This window comes from Salvelinus alpinus, chromosome 29, assembly GCF_045679555.1.
Source record: "Salvelinus alpinus chromosome 29, SLU_Salpinus.1, whole genome shotgun sequence".
NCBI classification, from domain to species: domain Eukaryota; kingdom Metazoa; phylum Chordata; class Actinopteri; order Salmoniformes; family Salmonidae; genus Salvelinus; species Salvelinus alpinus.
Window position 1 is genome coordinate 14,023,436 of NC_092114.1, and position 21,199 is coordinate 14,044,634.

Genomic DNA, 21,199 nt, shown 5'->3' on the forward strand with positions numbered 1-21,199 from the left:
TCCATAGGGCTCTTTGGATACATCTAAATAGAGATGGTTTAATTAGACTTCCATAGGGCTCTTTGGATACATCTAATATAGAGATGGTTTAATTTAGACTTCCATAGGGCTCTTTGGATACATCTAATATAGAGATGGTTTCATTTAGACTTCCATAGGGCTCTTTGGATACATCTAATATAGAGATGGTTTAATTTAGACTTCCATAGGGCTCTTTGGAATGGTCAAACACCTATCCAGTTCCTTCTGGCACCATCTACTCTCTATTAAGACTGTATAAATGAGTGCTGATCTAGGATCTGTGATGACATTTTAGATGGTAATGAATAATAAAATAACATGGACCGGGGAGGACTGATCCTAGATCAGCACTCCTACTCTCTCTCAAGACGCTGTATGACAATGGTGCCAGAAGGAACTGGATAGGTGTTTGACCATTCCAAAGAGCCCTATGGAAGTCTAAATGAAACCATCTCTATATTAGATGTATCCAAAGAGCCCTATGGAAGTCTAAATGAAACCATCTCTATATTAGATGTATCCAAAGAGCCCTATGGAAGTCTAAATGAAACCATCTCTATATTAGATGTATCCAAAGAGCCCTATGGAAGTCTAAATGAAACCATCTCAATATTAGATGTATCCAAAGAGCCCTATGGAAGTCTAAATGAAACCATCTCTATATTAGATGTATCCAAAGAGCCCTATGGAAGTCTAAATGAAACCATCTCTATATTAGATGTATCCAAAGAGCCCTATGGAAGTCTAAATGAAACCATCTCTATATTAGATGTATCCAAAGAGCCCTATGGAAGTCTAAATGAAACCATCTCTATATTAGATGTATCCAAAGAGCCCTATGGAAGTCTAAATGAAACCATCTCAATATTAGATGTATCCAAAGAGCCCTATGGAAGTCTAAATGAAACCATCTCTATATTAGATGTATCCAAAGAGCCCTATGGAAGTCTAAATGAAACCATCTCTATATTAGATGTATCCAAAGAGCCCTATGGAAGTCTAAATGAAACCATCTCTATATTAGATGTATCCAAAGAGCCCTATGGAAGTCTAAATGAAACCATCTCTATATTAGATGTATCCAAAGAGCCCTATGGAAGTCTAAATAAAACCATCTCTATATTAGATGTATCCAAAGAGCCCTATGGAAGTCTAAATGAAACCATCTCAATATTAGATGTATCCAAAGAGCCCTATGGAAGTCTAAATGAAACCATCTCTATATTAGATGTATCCAAAGAGCCCTATGGAAGTCTAAATGAAACCATCTCAATATTAGATGTATCCAAAGAGCCCTACGGAAGTCTAAATGAAACCATCTCTATATTAGATGTATCCAAAGAGCCCTATGGAAATCTAAATGAAACCATCTCTATATTAGATGTATCCAAAGAGCCCTATGGAAGTCTAAATTAAACCATCTCTATATTAGATGTATCCAAGAGCCCTGGAAGTCTAATAAACCATCTATATTAGATGTATCCAAAGAGCCCTACGGAAGTCTAAATGAAACCATCTCTATATTAGATGTATCCAAAGAGCCCTATGGAAGTCTAAATGAAACCATCTCTATATTAGATGTATCCAAAGAGCCCTATGGAAGTCTAAATAAAACCATCTCTATATTAGATGTATCCAAAGAGCCCTATGGAAGTCTAAATGAAACCATCTCAATATTAGATGTATCCAAAGAACCCTATGGAAGTCTAAATGAAACCATCTCTATATTAGATGTATCCAAAGAGCCCTATGGAAGTCTAAATGAAACCATCTCAATATTAGATGTATCCAAAGAGCCCTATGGAAGTCTAAATGAAACCATCTCTATATTAGATGTATCCAAAGAGCCCTATGGAAGTCTAAATGAAACCATCTCAATATTAGATGTATCCAAAGAGCCCTATGGAAGTCTAAATGAAACCATCTCTATATTAGATGTATCCAAAGAGCCCTATGGAAGTCTAAATGAAACCATCTCTATATTAGATGTATCCAACCAGGGAAGATTCGACGGGCTAGGGAAGGAGGATGTTAAGGACTAGGGGCAAGGCAACCCTCTGCTGCATCGTCTCTGCATATGTCTCCACAGCTTCTGTTGCCCCCCCCCCCAGCTGAAAATAGGCATGGCGTCAGACATAGTTCACATTTGTAGAATAGTTTGGAGCCAGAGAAGTAATGATGGTGTCGTCAGAACATTCTAATAGGATAAGGATTAGTGTGTTATAAATCTGATTTGATCTCTGATTGGTGTGTCCTTAATATCACTACCTCTCTCTGATTGGTGTGTCCTTAATATCACTACCTCTCTGTGTGTGTTTGGTATGTCCTTAATATCACTACCTCTCTGTGTGATTGGTATGTCCTTAATATCACTACCTCTCTCTGATTGGTGTGTCCTTAATATCACTACCTCTCTGTGTGTGATTGGTATGTCCTTAATATCACTACCTCTCTGTGTGTGATTGGTATGTCCTTAATATCACTACCTCTCTGTGTGTATGCTACAATCTAAACGGTAACAGCTAGCTAAGCCTAAAGAAGTAGGTTAACTCCATAATTGGTATAAAAACTTTTCCAAACTGCTTGGAGTTGAAAGCAGTGGCTCATTTTGAGTTCTGAATGTAAACCATAACCTCTCGCTAGGTAAAGTGAGTCTTTTTGCATCCAGACACCTATAGTGCACTACTAGTGACCAGGGCCTATGTAGGAGATGAGGTGTTATTTGCCTCAGTCTGGGTTCCCATGGAGCTAGTCTGTAATGCTGTGTTATTCCCTCCTGTTAGCTAGCTAGCTAATGGTTTAATCTGCTAGTGACTCTAGCCAGCCAGAACATGAAAAGCCCCAGTGACTTACTGACAGCATGTGACCAGGGGACGGTATGTGAAGAGGCAGAAGTATCTCTCACCCTGTGTGACTCTCTCAATAGTCTAAAGTGTTTATACCTCTCTTCAGCCATGTTTCTCTGTTGCCATTAATAGAAGAGGGACAGGAAGCCCTTTTTTAAACTTGAGATTCACCCTTGGTGGGAGATCAGTCTGTGGCTGTGTCCCAATAGCCTCCTCTAAGATGGTTCCCTTTTGACTATCACCTTTCCCTTAGTCGCAGTAACTCCATGTTAATGGGCTGTTATCGTGTCAGAGAGGGCGTAATATTCAGCCCTATCAGTTGTGTTAAATGAGATGAGGAGGAGAGAGCATGTTAAGAGTATTGGTTTCTCATATCGAAATCATTGACACGTTAGCGCAGAATGCTTCCCTATCCACGTTCAGAGCGTGATGTCAGATCTGTCCTATCAGAATGAATGCTTCAATATCACATGTGACAGCCAGCGGCATCCCCCTAACAAGCCATTACTCTCATAAATGTTCCCTCAATTTTTGGGAGGGGGTGCACAGCTAATTTCAGGTCTGCTGAGCACAAACTTGAACGTGCGTGTTTACTGTGAACACTGAGGTTGTACCTGCGTTAATTGTTTTAACAATAGCCATGTAGACTAGTGTGGCTGGGATCGTAACGTACAGTCGTGGCCAAAAGTTTTGAGAATGACACAAATATACATTTTCAAAGTCTCCTGCCTCAGTTTGTATGATGGCAATTTGCATATACTCCAGAATGTTATGAAGAGTGATCAGATTAATTGGAAAGTCCCTCTGAAGTAATTATACTTCAGTATTCCATAGTAACATCTGACAAAAATATCTAATGACACTGAGGCAGCAGACTTCGTGAAAATTAATATTTGTGTCATTCTCAAAACCTTTGGCCATGACTGTAGACCTACCAGAGTGCTGTTTTATGGTAGGCCAATGGGAAATTACATAACATTTTAACATGTAAATAGCTGTTCTATCAGTCAGTAGCCAATGTGTGGTGTTCAATGTAGGCCTACATTCCATGAGACTTAGACTTGAGTAAGCGGTCTCAAAATACAACACTGTCACTTTAAGAGATATATAAAAAAGCTCTTTACCTGAATCAAAAGAAGTCGAGAAATGTAAACGTGTTGTGCTCTTGCAGGAAGCAATAACTCACTAACTAGCAAAGGATATAAACAATGTGCACACTTGGCTACATGCATCTCTCGCTTTGATCTCAAAATAAGCGCATCTACTCACAACCGCTCATGCTGTAAACACAGTCCAGTTCAGTGAATGGCACAAATCCATGTACAGTTGAAGTCGGAAGTTTACATACACCTTAGCCAAATACATTTAAACTCAGTTTTTCCACAATTCCTGACATTTAATCCTAGTAAAAAATTCCCTGTCTTAGGTCAGTTAGGATCCCCACTTTATTATAAGAATGTGAAATGTCAGAATAATAGTAGAGAGAATGATTTATTTCAGCTTTTATTTCTTTCATCACATTCCCAGTGGGTCAGAAGTTTACATGCACTCAATTAGTATTTGGTAGCATTGCTTTTAAGTTGTTTAACTTCTTGGCGCACAGATCCCGATTACGGGATCATTTTCCTAAACAACCGCTGAATTGCAGCGCGCCAGATTCAAAAATAATACAAAAAATATTTATAATCATGGAATCACAAGTGAAATATACCAAAACACAGTTTAGCTTGTTGTTAATCCACCTATGGTGTCAGATTTTGAAAATATGCTTTACATTGAAAGCAATCCAAGCGTTTGTGAGTGTATCAATCAATGCTAGAACAGCTAGCCTTAAATTAGCTTGGTCACGAAAGTCAGAAAAGCAATAAAATTAATCGCTTACCTTTGATAATCTTCGGATGTTTGTACTCACGAGACTCCCAGTTAGTTACACAATAAATGTTATTTTTGTTCGATAAAGATTAGTTTTATAACGCGCAACCCAAATGACGCTTTTTTGTTATGTTCAGAAAACCACAGGCTCGTTCCGGTCCTGAAAGCCAGAAGAAAATTCCAAAAAGTTGTCCGGACCGGCCTTGATTTCCACGTCCACAGACATTGGTTTTTAGTCGGGTCCAAATCTGAACCAATCATGGACGTCTGTTTGGTTCAGATTTTGTCCGGTCTGGACGAGCATTGATTGTGCCCAAACATTGACGTCTATAAATGTACTTATTTTTAACTTTCATCATTCAGAACCAAAAAATGGGCCTGCCTTTAACGTCCGGAAAATATTGATTTATTTTCATCATCCTGGAAAATGTATTTTCACTTTTTATTCAGAACCAAAATTGAACCTAACTTCAAAGTCTGGAAAATGTGTTATTGCCTTTTCAACATCATTTTAGCATTTTTCTGGTCTCGTCTAGTGCGGCAGAACGGCAAGGACCGGCTCTGACTAATGGGGAAGTTCAATCTCGTGCTTCTCTGCGAGGGCTGATGTTTCTAATGAGCTTTTAGACAGGAACACGTGCCAGGCTGGGACACTCCCACTACTGCGGAGCCTCCAGTGACGTCAACACGGTGAACTTTGACCCCTTCAGAAGTGTTGGTCAGGTTCTCTTTAGTGACCGCTTGAAATGGTGATAGTGGACAGGTGATTCAATCATCTAGGCAGGTGTAGACCTGTGAAGATTTTTGACTGTAATTGTTCTGAGAAGTGTTGATTGTCATTATTCCTACTGAGGGAAACATTTTTTTGAGGGGTTCAGGGTCTCTTCGGGGGAAACCGTCAAACTTCACTCACACACTCTTAGAACCCAGACCAACAGTTCCTCTGTCCCCCCAGGTGTCCCCTTGTCTGCAGGTCCTGTCTAGACTGTTGTTCAGCAGTGATTCAGATCTGTTAGCAGACGCCTGCTGGGCTCTGTCCTACCTCTCTGATGGACCCAACGAGAAGATCCAGGCTGTCATCGACTCCGGCGTCTGCAGGCGCCTCGTAGAGCTGCTCATGTAAGTGTGTGTGTTTCTGCAGGCGCCTCGTAGAGTTGTGCGTGTGTGTGTGTGTGTGTGCAGACTTCAGGGTCCTCAGCGTAGTAACTTTTGAACGTTCCCTCTGTCAGGCACACAGACTACAAGGTGGCGTCTCCTGCTCTGAGAGCAGTGGGGAACATCGTTACTGGAGACGACATCCAGACACAGGTGGTGTTGAACTGTTCAGCCCTGCCCTGTCTGCTCCACCTGCTGAGTAGTCCTAAAGAGTCCATCCGGAAAGAAGCCTGCTGGACCATCTCTAACATCACAGCTGGCAACAGGGCTCAGATACAGGTGAGGTCCAGACTTTACACACAGACAGACACTACAGATAAACATCACAGCTGGCAACAGGGCTCAGATACAGGTGAGGTCCAGACTTTACACACAGACAGACAGACATACCCAACAGATAAACATCACAGCTGGCAACAGGGCTCAGATACAGGTGAGGTCCAGACTTTACACACAGACAGACAGACATACCCAACAGATAAACATCACAGCTGGCAACAGGGCTCAGATACAGGTGAGGTCCAGACTTTACACACACAGACAGACAGACATACCCAACAGATAAACAGACGTGTTCATGATCGTTGTATTATCTCAGGGCTCAGATACCGTTCTCTACAGTTACAGATGCATAACACAGACTGGTACAGTACAGACACTATACAGATCCAAGGAGGTCTTCAAGATCTGGGTCTTATCTCAGTCTTCCGTCTGCATAAAGGGCTTGTGTTGTCTCTCTCCAGTAATAGGTTGCGGGCATCTGTCTCCGCTCAACCGTTTCACTTCCTGTCGTTTCTCCTCTCCTAGACGGTGATCGACGCCAACATCTTCCCTGTGCTGATCGACATCCTGCAGAAGGCGGAGTTTCGAACCAGGAAGGAAGCAGCCTGGGCCATCACTAACGCCACCTCTGGAGGAACACCAGAACAGATCAGGTATAGAGCCACGCCCACCTCACCAGGACTGATCAGGTATAGAGCCACGCCCACCTCACCAGGACTGATCAGGTATAGAGCCACGCCCACCTCACCAGGACTGATCAGGTATAGAGCCACGCCCACCTCACCAGGACTGATCAGGTATAGAGCCACGCCCACCTCACCAGGACTGATCAGGTATAGAGCCACGCCCACCTCACCAGGACTGATCAGGTATAGAGCCACGCCCACCTCACCAGGACTGATCAGGTATAGAGCCACGCCCACCTCACCAGGACTGATCAGGTATAGAGCCACGCCCACCTCACCAGGACTGATCAGGTATAGAGCCACGCCCACCTCACCAGGACTGATCAGGTATAGAGCCACGCCCACCTCACCAGAACTGATCAGGTATAAAGCCACGCCCACCTCACCAGGACTGATCAGGTATAGAGCCACGCCCACCTCACCAGGACAGATCAGGTATAGAGCCACGCCCACCTCACCAGGACAGATCAGGTATAGAGCCACGCCCACCTCACCAGGACAGATCAGGTATAGAGCCACGCCCACCTCACCAGGACAGATCAGGTATAGAGCCACGCCCACCTCACCAGGACTGATCAGGTATAGAGCCACGCCCACCTCACCAGGACTGATCAGGTACAGAGCCACGCCCACCTCACCAGGACTGATCAGGTATAGAGCCACGCCCAACTCACCAGGACTGATCAGGTATAGAGCCACGCCCACCTCACCAGGACTGATCAGGTATAGAGCCACGCCCACCTCACCAGGACTGATCAGGTATAGAGCCACGCCCACCTCACCAGAACTGATCAGGTATAGAGCCACGCCCAACTCACCAGGACTGATCAGGTATAAGGCCACGCCCACCTCACCAGAACTGATCAGGTATAGAGCCACGCCCACCTCACCAGAACTGATCAGGTATAGAGCCACACCCACCTCACCAGAACTGATCAGGTATAAGGCCACGCCCACCTCACCAGAACTGATCAGGTATAGAGCCACGCCCACCTCACCAGGACAGATCAGGTATAGAGCCACGCCCACCTCACCAGAACTGATCAGGTATAGAGCCACGCCCACCTCACCAGGACTGATCAGGTATAGAGCCACGCCCACCTCACCAGAACTGATCAGGTATAGAGCCACGCCCACCTCACCAGAACTGATCAGGTATAAAGCCACGCCCACCTCACCAGAACTGATCAGGTATAAAGCCACGCCCACCTCACCAGAACTGATCAGGTATAAAGCCACGCCCACCTCACCAGAACTGATCAGGTATAGAGCCACGCCCACCTCACCAGAACTGATCAGGTATAGAGCCACGCCCACCTCACCAGGACTGATCAGGTATAGAGCCACGCCCACCTCACCAGAACTGATCAGGTATAGAGCCACGCCCACCTCACCAGGACAGATCAGGTATAGAGCCACGCCCACCTCACCAGAACTGATCAGGTATAGAGCCACGCCCACCTCACCAGAACTGATCAGGTATAGAGCCACGCCCACCTCACCAGAACTGATCAGGTATAGAGCCACGCCCACCTCACCAGAACTGATCAGGTATAAAGCCACGCCCACCTCACCAGAACTGATCAGGTATAGAGCCACGCCCACCTCACCAGAACTGATCAGGTATAGAGCCACGCCCAACTCACCAGGACTGATCAGGTATAGAGCCACGCCCACCTCACCAGGACTGATCAGGTATAGAGCCACGCCCACCTCACCAGGACTGATCAGGTATAGAGCCACGCCCACCTCAGCAGGATAGGATTAGGGAGGTGGGGGAGACCTCAGCAGGACAGGATTAGGGAGGTGGGGGAGACCTCAGCAGGACAGGATTAGAGAGGTGGGGGAGACCTCAGCAGGACAGGATTAGAGAGGTGGGGGAGACCTCAGCAGGACAGGATTAGAGAGGTGGGGGAGACCTCAGCAGGACAGGATTAGAGAGGTGGGGGGGACCTCACCAGGACAGGATTAGAGAGGTGGGGGGGACAGTAGCGGGACGTGTAAATAAATCAAGTCCATGTCAGTAGAGGGAAGTGGGAGGGTCTAGGGCACAGGTGTCAAACTCATTCCACAGAGGGCCGAGAGTCTGCAGGTTTTTGCTTCTCCCTTGTACTTAATTGATGAATTAAGATCACTAATTAGTAAGGAACTCCCCACCGCTGGTTGTTTAGGGCTTCATTGAATGGAAAAAACAAAAACCTGCAGACAGTAGGCCCTCCAATGAATGAGTTTGACACCCCTGGTCTAGGGGATTGGTGTTAGTGTTTCATCGTTTCCTCGTGGAGTCTGAGATTCCAGTCTTAGCCGTGTTTCCATGGTTTGCAGTCGGTAATACCAAAGTTGTCCCGTTATATCAAACAGGAGCTATACTCTGGTGTGTGTGAGGCTTAGTGGAAAGCTTTTTGTCTATATTGAATGACGTTGCAGTTCTTTTTCCCTCCGTCAGTGGAATGTCACGAATGACACTAACACACGTTCTGTCTCGGGCCGCTGCATTTGTCAGGCGTCTGGATTGTACCAAACACATTCCATATTCATTATCTAGGGTCCATGTTGCTGTCACTCACACAAGTCCTGCTCTCTCTCTCTCTCTCTCTCTCGCACTCTCTCCAAGGGGCTTTTATTGGCATGGGAAACATGTGTTTACATTGCCAAAGCAAGTGAAATAAACATTAAAAAATGAACAGTAGGCCTCTCCGAGGGGTGCAGCGTCACTACAGCCTGCGGTTCGATCCCAGGCTGTAGTCATTACCAGCCGTGAACGGAAGTCCCATAGGGACAAATTGGCCCAGCGTCGTTAGGGAAGGGTTTGGCCGCGGGGGCTTTACTTGGCTCATCGCGCTCTAGCGACTCCTTGTGGTAGGCCGGGCGCCTGCAGGCTGACTTCGGTTGTCAGTTGAGCTGTGTTTTTTTTTTCACCTTTATTTAACCAGGTAGGCCAGTTGAGAACAAGTTCTCATTTACAACTGCGACCTGGCCAAGATAAAGCAAAACAGTGCGACACAAACAACAACACAGAGTTCCACATAAACAAACGTACAGTCAATAACACAATAGAAAAATCTATGAGCAGAAATCTATGAGCAGAAATGATAATCTATTTATCATTTATCTATGATAAATAGGCCATAGAGGTGAAATAATTACAAAAAATAATAGCTATATGGAGATGAGGTAGTTGGGTGTGCTTAAAGTTAGAGAGGGAGATGTGAGTCTCCAGCTTCAGTGATTTTGCCAATTTGTTCCAGTCATTGGCAGCAGAGAACTGGAAGGAAAGGCGGCCCAAGGAGGTGTTGGCTTTGGGGATGACCAGTAAAAATGTACCTGCTGGAGTTTCATCCAACACATTGGTGTAGCTGGCTTCCGGGTCAAGCGGGCGGGTGTTTAAAAGCACGGTTTGGCTCTCCAGAGCCTGTAGGGGAGTTGCAGCAATGAGACAAGACCGTAATCATTAAAAAGGGGAGGAAAAGGGGCTACATTTTATTTTATAAATATGAAACAGTAAACATTACACTCAAATTCCAAAGAAATTTTATTTCAATTGACGGATTAGAAGGCCCTTGCCTGGTCTCTCAGAGCTTTGTGGTGATGATGTTTAGGCCGAGGTATGTATAGTTGTTTGTGTACTCTAGGGCAACGGTGTCTAGATGGAATTTGTACATTTGTTGTCCCGGCAACTGGACCCTTTTTTGGAACACCGTTATTTTTGTCTTTCTGAGATTTCAGGGCCCAAGTCTGACAATCTCTTTCTGTCTCTCTCCCTTTTTCTCCATCTTTCATTCTCTGAAATCTCTCTAGGTACCTGGTGAACCTGGGCTGTATCAAGCCTCTGTGTGACCTGTTGACAGTGATGGACAGTAAGATAGTCCAGGTGGCTCTGAACGGTCTGGAGAACATTCTGCGACTGGGAGACCAAGAGGCCAAGCAGGATGCAGGACCCAGCGGCACTGGCATCAACCCCTACTGCTCTCTCATAGAGGAGGCCTATGGTATGTACATACAAACATCAACCCCTACTGCTCTCTCATAGAGGAGGCCTATGGTATGTACATACAAACATCAACCCCTACTGCTCTCTCATAGAGGAGGCCTATGGTATGTATATACAAACATCAACCCCTACTGCTCTCTCATAGAGGAGGCCTATGGTATGTATATACAAACATCAACCCCTACTGCTCTCTCATAGAGGAGGCCTATGGTATGTACATACAAACATCAACCCCTACTGCTCTCTCATAGAGGAGGCCTATGGTATGTACATACAAACATCAACCCCTACTGCTCTCTCATAGAGGAGGCCTATGGTATGTACATACAAACATCAACCCCTGAGGAGGCCTATAGTATGTACAGTGCATTTGGAAAGTATTCAGACCCCTTTTCCCACATTTTGTTACGTTACAGCCATAGTCTGATGAGGATTTAAAAAGAAATCTATTTCAATCTACACACAATACCCCATAATGACAACAGGTTTTTAAAACCGGAAATATCACAGTTACATAAGTATTCAGACCCTTTACTCAATACTTTGTTGAAGCACCTTTTGGCAGCGATTACAGCCTTGAGTCTTCTTGGGTATGACGCTACAAGCTTGGCACACCTGTATTTGGGTAGTTTCTCCCATTTCTTCTCTGCAGATCCTCTCAAGCTCTGTCAGATGGGGAGTGTCGCTGCACAGCTATTTTCAGGTCTCTCTAGAGATGTACGATCGGGTTCAAGTCCGGGCTCTGGCTAGGACATTCAGAGACTTGTCCCAAAGCCACTCCTGCATTGTCTTGGCTGTGTGCTTATGGTCATTGTCCTGTTGGAAGGTGAACCTTTGCCCCAGTCTGAGGTCTTTAGCCCTCTGGAGCAGGTTTTCATCAAGGATCTCTCTGTACTTTGCTCCGTTCATCTTTCCCTCGATCCTGACTAGTGTCCCAGTCCCTGCCGCTGAAAAACATCCCCACAGCATGATGCTGCCACCACCATGCTTCACTGTAGGGATGGTGCCAGGTTTCCTCCAGATGTGACGCTTAGCGTTCAGGCCAAAGAGTTCAATCTTGGTTTCATCAGACCAGAGAATCTTGTTTCTCATGGTCTGAGAGTCCTTTAGGTGCCTTTTGGCAAACTCCAAGCCGGCTGTCATGTGCCTTTTACTGAGTAGTGGCTTCCGTCTGGTCACTCTACCATAAAGGCCTGATTGGTGGAGTGCTGCAGAGATGGCTGTCCTTCTGGAAGGTTTTTCCATCTCCAGAGGAACTCTGGAACGCTGTCAGAGTGACCATAGGGTTCTTGGTCACCTCCCCGACCAAGGCCCTTCTCCCCCGATTGCTCAGTTTAAGAATGATGGAGGCCAATGTGTTCTTGGGGACCTTCAATGCTGCAGAAATGTTTTGGTACCCTTCCCCAGATCTGTGCCTCGACACAATCCTGCCTCGTAGCTCTACGGACAATTCCTTCGACCTCATGGCTTGGTTTTTGCTCTGACATGCACGGTTAACTGTGGGACCTTATATAGACAGGTGTGTGCCTTTCCAAATCATGTCCAATCAATTGAATTTACCACAGGTGGACTCCAATCAAGTTGTAGTAACATCTCAAGGCTGTTTCTACTGCATCTTGCCTATGCCGTTCTGTACCACCACTCATTCATATATCTTTATGTACATATTCTTTATCCCTTTACACTTGTGTGTATAAGGTAGTAGTTGTGGAATTGTTAGGTTAGATTACTTGTTGGTTATTACTGCATTGTCGGAACTAGAAGCACAAGCATTTCGCTACACTCGCATTAACATCTGCTAACCATGTGTATGTGACCAATACAATTTGATTTGATCAATGGAAACGGGATGCACCTGAGCTCAATTTCGAGGCTCATAGCAAAGGGTCTGAATACTTATGTCAATACGCTGTATAATACAAACAACCACTACTGTTCTGAGGTACATGTGCCTATACTGTATGATTGTGTTTGATACATGTCACACACACACACACACACACACACACACAAACGCACTTCCGCATACATACAATTGCACAATCTACCGTGGTGTATGAATAAATAAACTCTCCTCCTGTCTCCAGGTCTGGATAAGATCGAGTTTCTTCAGAGTCATGAGAACCAAGAGATCTACCAGAAGGCCTTTGATCTGATAGAGCACTACTTTGGAGTGGAGGAGGAGGACCAGAGTCTGGCTCCTCAGGTGGACCAGGCCAACCAGCAGTTCCTCTTCCCCCAGCAGGAGGCACCCATGGAGGGCTTCCAGCTATAACATCCTCCCTTCCCTTTGGTTCATCCAAAACATCACTCATATACCCATGGATCCCATTGGAAGGCTTTCAGTTAACTTCTTCCCCCATATCCCCTACCAATGGGAGAGTTCTGAGGTAAATTAGGGTCACTGTGTCCCTCCAACCACCACCCATTCTATATGCCCCAGCCCGTGGCTAGCTCTGCACAGGGTCCCTGTGTCCCTCCAACCACCACCCATCCTATATGCCCCAGCCCGTGGCTAGCTCTGCACAGGGTCCCTGTGTCCCTCCAACCACCACCCATCCTATATGCCCCAGCCCGTGGCTAGCTCTGCACAGGGTCCCTGTGTCCCTCCAACCACCACCCATCCTATATGCCCCAGCCCGTGGCTAGCTCTGCACAGGGTCCCTGTGTCCCTCCAACCACCACCCATTCTATATGCCCCAGCCCGTGGCTAGCTCTGCACAGGGTCCCTGTGTCCCTCCAACCACCACCCATTCTATATGCCCCAGCCCGTGGCTAGCTCTGCACAGGGTCCCTGTGTCCCTCCAACCACCACCCACCCTATATGCCCCAGCCCGTGGCTAGCTCTGCACAGGGTCCCTGTGTCCCTCCAACCACCACCCATCCTATATGCCCCAGCCCGTGGCGAGCTCTGCACAGGGTCCCTGTGTCCCTCCAACCACCACCCATCCTATATGCCCCAGCCCGTGGCGAGCTCTACACAGGATCCCTGTGTCCCTCCAACCACCACCCATCCTATATGCCCCAGCCCGTGGCGAGCTCTGCACAGGGTCCCTGTGTCCCTCCAACCACCACCCATCCTATATGCCCCAGCCCGTGGCTAGCTTTGCACAGGATCCCTGTGTCCCTCCAACCACCACCCATCCTATATGCCCCAGCCCGTGGCGAGCTCTGCACAGGGTCCCTGTGTCCCTCCAACCACCACCCATCCTATATGCCCCAGCCTGTGGCGAGCTCTGCTACCCCAACTTCTACTGATGCAGGGTTTCCAGGGTCTCCTGTGCCCCATCTTTTCTCCACTGTGACCTTCCAGGCTCAACCATGGAACGTTGTCCTCTCCCTCCTATCCCATGGAAGGCTTTATCCAACCTATATTCCCCAATCCCCGTGAGCGTGGCTCCTACCTACCCAAACAGATCAGACACTTCTAACAGAACACCACGTCTCGGCTGAGTAGCCAATCGGAGAGCTGAACTCACACCACATGACCTGATGATAAAACACAGCTCTTCCAGATCAGTGATCACACACCAGGGCAGGTTTGAAATGCACAGATACATTGAGAAATACCGCCAGTACTGTTCATAGTCTTGATTTCTTCTGACAGTAGCAGTGGCTTGTTGTGGTTTTTACTGCTCCCTGTCGGCCCATAGGGATGACCTTTAGGATGTGAGGGGTCAAATCTGACCTAGTGTGATGAGTGTTATTTCACTTATTTATCCTTTCCCCTCATTTAGCTTTTGTCAGCCCTGTTTTTTATTTTTTTCTCCCCCCCCTGGCCTGTCAGTGTACCACCTGAAGGCTAGTGTCCCCAGACTGAAGGCTTCTTTATTGTTAGCAATAGAACTGAGGCCAAACCCTCATTCACATTGGTTTCTGTCTTATCAGACATACAGGGTTCCACTAAAACAATTCTGGGGATTCTTAGTAATTCTAGAACTATGGTTTGGAGTGTTGACCCAATGTTCTCCTTCTAGAACTGACAGTCCTTTCTCTACAATTTTATTTCCTACAACTTTTAGCAACTTTTTTTTTTGTTTGCGTCAGATTTCTTGGACCTGGGGAGGGATGACGAGGGTGGAGCAACATGTTGGGTTCTAAATCGTAAAATCAGGAACAATTCGGGGCTAACGGATGGCGTCAAGAGTGGGATGGGGAAGGGGATTTAAGGTGAGGGGGGAGGGGGTCCATATTGAACCGTATAACAGTTAAAATACCTAGGTTACTAGCTTGATCTGAAGTTGATATAGCTAGAGATATAATGTCGTTGTGTGCTGTGTTCTTAATAACGATAGATTTGAATTATGACGTGATTCTAACTATTAAACGGCATACCGCTGGGGGGGGGGCTACACTAACTTGAGAAAAAACACTCAGCTTCACGTAAATCAGGCATCAATGTCAGGTTCACTGTAATATCCTATTTACTCACCTGCATGTATGGTAATGGTACGCTAAGCCATATGGGCCCTGGTCTAAACTAGTGCACTATATAGGCAATTAGGGCCCTGGTCTAAAGTAGTGTACTATATAGGGAATAGGGCTCTGGTCTAAAGTAGTGCACTATATAGGGAATAGGGCTCTGGTCTAAAGTAGTGCACTATATAGGGAATAGGGCCCTGGTCTAAAGTAGTGCACTATATAGGGAATAGGGCTCTGGTCTAAAGTAGTGTACTATATAGGGAATAGGGCTCTGGTCTAAAGTAGTGCATTATATAGGGAATAGGGCCCTGGTCTAAAGTAGTGTACTATATAGGGAATAGGGCTCTGGTTTAAAGTAGTGTACTATATAGGGTATAATTTGGAACAGAGCTCCAGTGTAAATAAATATGTTGATGCTGAGTTGCAGTAGGCCCTGGGATTTGGTGTGTGTGTCCCCCGGTGTGTATGTATGCTAGGGTTTGCATGGTGTTCCTATTGCCCTACCTACAGTCACGCAGTATCCTTTTGCCAAACACCTGGAATTATTGTTGGGAGAGGGAGCGAGAGAGGCAGGGTGAGAAAGTGCCGTAATTTAAGTCCTAGAAAATCAAACAAGATATTTTTTTTAAGCAATAAGGCCCGAGGGGTTGTGGTATATGGCCAATATATCCCATGGTTAAGGGCTGTTCTTAGGCACGACGCAATGCAGAGTGCCTGGACACAGCCCTTAGCTGTGTTATATTGCCCATATACCACAAACCCCCAAGGTGCCTTATTGCTATTATAAACTGGGTGGTTCGAGCCCTGAATGCTGATTGGCCCAACATCTGTGGTATATCAGACCGAATAAAACGGGTATGACAACATGTATTTTTACTGCTCTAATTACATTGGTAACCAGTTTATAATTAAGCAATAAAGCCTGAGGTGTGGTGTATATGGCCAATATACCACGGCTAAGGGCTGTGTCCAGGCACTCAGCGTTTCATCGCACATGGTATCATTGTGATGGCGATGCGTACTAGGTATCATTGTGATGGCGATGCGTACTAGGTATTGATATGTATTATTCACTGTCGCATTAGAAAAATGTACAACTCCCCTTATTCTTCTCATAGGGTGCATTTGAAATGACACTTTATTCCTCTTAGTGCACTCGTTTTGACAGGAGCCACCTAGGGAGCCTCTGGTCAGAGGTAGAGGCCACTCGTTTTGACAGGAGCCACCTATGGAGCCTCTGGTCAGAGGTAGAGGCACTACATCAGACAAGGTGTCATGCATCTAACGACAACCAGGGTTTGGCAAGGGGATAAGTCTTTTTAATTTAGACCGTGACGAACCTAACCCGCAACAGAAATTAAGTTAAGATGTATTTGCACAGACACTTCATGCACACATGCATACAACACCAGCAGACTGTACACAGCTCACCCGGATGAGTGCTACACAAGGAGAATCAACTTCCATTATCCACCTTGTTGAAGGCACGTTATTGCATGTTTTCTTTCTGTGCTATATTGGGTTTTCAATGCGGTATGTTCATTCAATGTTTTCTTTCGTCGTTTTTCCACTTCCTTATCGGCACTATTGAGATTATGCGCCTACCCATAATGCATCACATTCACAGCATCCTTTAATATCTCAATTTTCTTTTTTTCTTTTTTATTAAGAGAAACTGACATTTTTATTTTTGACATTTTTCTTGGGGAATTGCAGGGTCTACTTCCTGGTAATATGCTCAGTTGAAAGAATTTACAGGATAAAACAATATAGTAATTTCATGTGGAGAGTTGGGAAATAAAGACATTCATTAGATTAGCGTTGAAAACGTGACCAGCGGTCGAGAAATCAACTAATAAAGTGGAAAACGTTTCAAATTCATAGAATGACAGTAAAACCAGTTAGCTGAAATCCATTGTTTATTTTCCACACGGATGATGAACCACTTACATTCACTCTGTCATTTTCGCTCGCTAATCCTGTAGAATCAGCAACGGCTCTAATCCAATTAATTTGTTTATTTTTTTTAAACGCTTCCGCATGTCACTTATTACGTTGTCTTAACCTTTTTGTGTTATCTTCAACCTAGGTATTATGGAAGCCTTTTCTTCTTGCTGCTACGTGACTGAAGATGGTTAGATGATATGCCCTTAGACACAGATCTAGGATCAGCTTGCCCTCCCTTTAATCCTGACCTGTAACATTTAATGGGGCAAAAAACAAAACTGATCATAGGTCAGTCTCTGGGTTGAGTTGGAGCCTAAACAGTTTGGTGGTGACAGTTTGACTGACCGGCACTGTGTGAGGAAGCGATACATGTACAAATTGTTATGTCCTCGTCAGTCACAGCTTGTTCTGTGGATCCACTGTTTCCCCTGGTTGAGCAGAACTGGGTTTGAGGTAAACAAAATCAGAATATACAAAGCTGTTTTATTTCAAACTTAATGCCTAAACTTTCATTTTGGAAGGGTATCTGTAACGCATCTTTAAATAATAATGTTTTACTTGATACGCTAGCTATGAGGACCCTAGTCACTGCACATGTTTATATAGCAAATCATCCCCTATGGTTATATTGTCCTTCCTGACGTGATGTCTCGGTAGGTTGACCCTGTGAGGATGCGAGCCATGACTTTGTACAATGTCATACCTTGTTATTATGTTCAATCTGCAAAATGGTGATTTTTCATGGTCTGCAAAATGGTGATTTTTCATGGTCTGCAAAATGGTGATTTTTCATGGTCTGCAAAATGGTGATTTTTCATGGTCTGCAAAATGGTGATATTTAATGGTCTGCAATGGTGATTTTTCATGGTCTGCAATGGTTTTGGACACGTTGCGCTTTGGTTGACATGCAAAATGTATTGACGTTGGTAAGAGACTAAGCTTGTCATTGATCTAACATGGACAGTTAGTAACAGTAATAGGCTATTATAGGAGTCTATGCACGTTGGTCCTCTAAAAGGAAATGGTTGTCCACAGAACAAGTGTTCCAAACCGACATTTTGAGACTAAATAAATCTTGGAAAACGTGAAAAATTTGATAAAGAACTTTTGACTCAACATCACTAACAAGTGGAGAAGCATTTATATATCAGAAGTCCTCCTCTTGTTTTTTTCTCTCTCGACTTCTGTGTGCAGTCTATCAACAGACTTCCAGAGAAGTAAAACATTTTAAAAAACACGAAATAAACAAATATATTTATATTTATGAAGAAAAACAAAATGCACTCCTATTCACTGAAGTGCCAATCCTGACCAACTAAAGACTTGAGGGTGATTTACATATGTCTTTTTGACTTATTGATTCATTTAAGTTTCTTAATATTTCCTTGAATGTGCACACATTTTGTGCAAAAACATTGCTGCTCTATTTTCCTCGTCTTATAGTTCCATGATGTGGTTTCTCTGAAAGTGGCATTCTCTACTGCTTTTGCACTGTGGGATTGGGTCAGAATAGACATTTTAAATCGGCCAAAAAAAACAAAACTAATTTATTCCATCATGCTGATCCGTCTAACTAAATATTGATGCTCTTTTCTTACAGTTTTAATGCATTGTTGATTTCACTGTGCAGACCTCACACTGATGGAGCTGTGGGACAGACAGTCCAGACGTTCGTTAGAAAGATGCAGGGTCATCAAGTGTAATTTTAGCCTGAGGCAAAGACTGCACTGCACATTAGGGCCCTGAGGTTTTTCCTAGTCGGGTCACATGGTCTGGAAAAGCTCCCGGCCCAGTTTATCAGGTCAGTTATCATATCAGGCCCAATACAGGGCCACGTTCAGTAGCCAAACGTTACAAATGGAAATGCCACAAATGGAGAGCCAACTTTATTCCATATTCAACATGTTTGTTTTTACATAGAAATATTTCTATCTGAACGTTTGAAAATGTTGCGTTCCTGCTGAACGGGCCCCGGGGTTTCTCCACCTAAACTACCATGTTTGCGCATAATGAGTCTAACCCATCTTATCACAAAGAACTAAACAGCCAATTCAAAATGGACACTACTCACCAAAGTTGTTGTTTTTTACATTCTTTTTTTGATTTTTTTTTTGATTTTGAGCAGCTATACCATTACAAGGATATGGATGGTTCTAGAATATGTTTCAGTGGCATAATCTTCTTGGCTGTCCAGACCCAGTCCATCAACCAAACAACCAATCACTTGTCCTGACACTTCTCTCAGCTATTTCTTGATTTAGCACAAAGACTCAAACACTTCTCTTGAGATGGGAAGCTAAATGGAAGCTAGGTTATTGGCTGAGAATGAACAACCTAACAACAAGTAATGCAATAAATATTCTCCAAAAGTCCGCCATCCCAAGAGGTTTAAGCTGTGTCCCGAAGTGCACCCTATTCCCTATTTAATGAACAACTTTTGACCAGGAGTCCATGGAGTTCTGGTCAAAAATGGTGCACAATATACCCCCACAGTGGAGGTGTCATAATACCCATAAAACCTAGTGGTCAAACAGGGAAATAAATCTAATTGTTTTTTCCACCATTTCATTTTCTCCCATAGGCGATTTTAGAAACACTTAAAATAAGGGCTGTGTTTTGTGTCGGCTCACCCTGGCGTGACATTTTGATAACCGTGTAGATCTCTCTCGGACAAGGTGACTCAATATATTCGGCTCTCTTTTTACTCGCAGAATTCAAAAATACTTAAAGTAGACATCATGCAAGACTACAAATCCCTGCATGCTTCTCCACGTCATCTCTAGCTGACATCTTTACTAACAGGTATTGTGTCAATTTAAAACCTGCACAAGATAGTTCACAGAATTGTCAATTTTAAAGATATGTAGCTAGTTTACTCATTAATCCATTTAGCTAGCATTAGATCATTAATCCAGAGATTCTTACCTTTGCCGTGAGTCGGCAGTCTCCTCCAGATCATCATGGTATTTGTAGTTCTTTATGATAGCCACATTAGCAGCTAATTATCGTTTCATTTTGGTGGGGCAGTACAGGCAAACATATTAAGTCACCTTGTCCGGAAGAGATTTACGCGGTTATCAAAACATCACACCAGGGTAAGCCTACACAGCCCTTGTTTTTAAGTGTTCCTAAAAAAAAACTTATGTGGGGAAAAATGGATGGTGGGAAAACAATTGGTGCCATTTCCCTGTTTGACCACTATGTTTTATAGGCATTATGACTCATACTGTGGTATGTTTTTATAGAGGGAATAGGGGCATTTGGGAGGGAGTTTAAGACTTCTTATTCAGGTTTTTGCCCTCGAGAGGGCAATTAACAGAGATGACTGGTCAACAGTTTCCTAGAACAAATCTGGGATGCAGGAATGTGAAGTAATTTACATAAAAAATGATAATCAAGAGTCCAAGTGGAACTATGTGTATGATTTTATAATTTAGGGGGTGCTTATATTTTGTTCTCTTACACACAAGTGTGTAATGGAATTATTTTTTGTATTTTTTTTTGTATTTCATTTTTTTTGTTGCATATTTGACTCCCACTGAGACGACTGCAGGGATTAGGGTCACGGCCAGGGTCGCCATTGTACAGTGCCCCTGGAAATATGTACATTAGCTGAAGGAATCATCCATATTTTGTAATGACTGCTGAAATGCTTTTTAAGGCATAGTAAAGGGATAGGAGTTTTTCCCCTGACCAAATGACAAGAAGAAACTGTGTCCCAAATGGGCACTATATACCCTATATAATGCACTACTTTTGACCATAGACCTATTAGGTCCTGGTCAAAAGTTGTGAACCACATAGGGAATAGGGTGCCATTTGCTCTAGTATCTGTTTCCCTGTCAGGCCTTTTGGTCAGGAACAACTCCTAGGCATGGATTTGAAAAATAATCAAGATACATTTTGAAATGGGATTTTTTTTTTTTTTTTTGTCTTCTGGCCTAGATTGTGTATAACTGAGACAAAGGTGTTTGAAA

At 44.3% G+C, this 21,199-nt stretch overlaps 1 protein-coding gene across 1 annotated transcript in view; it reads left to right on the forward strand.

Annotated features, from left to right (window-relative positions):
• Window positions 1-13,346, forward strand: part of LOC139559056 (importin subunit alpha-7) — a 26,609-nt gene extending 13,263 nt beyond the window's left edge. Inside the window, exons 8-12 of the mRNA XM_071374709.1 lie at window positions 5,695-5,858; window positions 5,969-6,173; window positions 6,702-6,829; window positions 10,661-10,851; window positions 12,941-13,346. Of these exons, the coding sequence (XP_071230810.1) occupies window positions 5,695-5,858; window positions 5,969-6,173; window positions 6,702-6,829; window positions 10,661-10,851; window positions 12,941-13,128 (876 nt within the window). The 3' untranslated portion in view covers window positions 13,129-13,346. The remainder of the gene's footprint in view (window positions 1-5,694; window positions 5,859-5,968; window positions 6,174-6,701; window positions 6,830-10,660; window positions 10,852-12,940) is intronic.
• The last annotated feature ends 7,853 nt before the right edge of the window (window positions 13,347-21,199 follow it).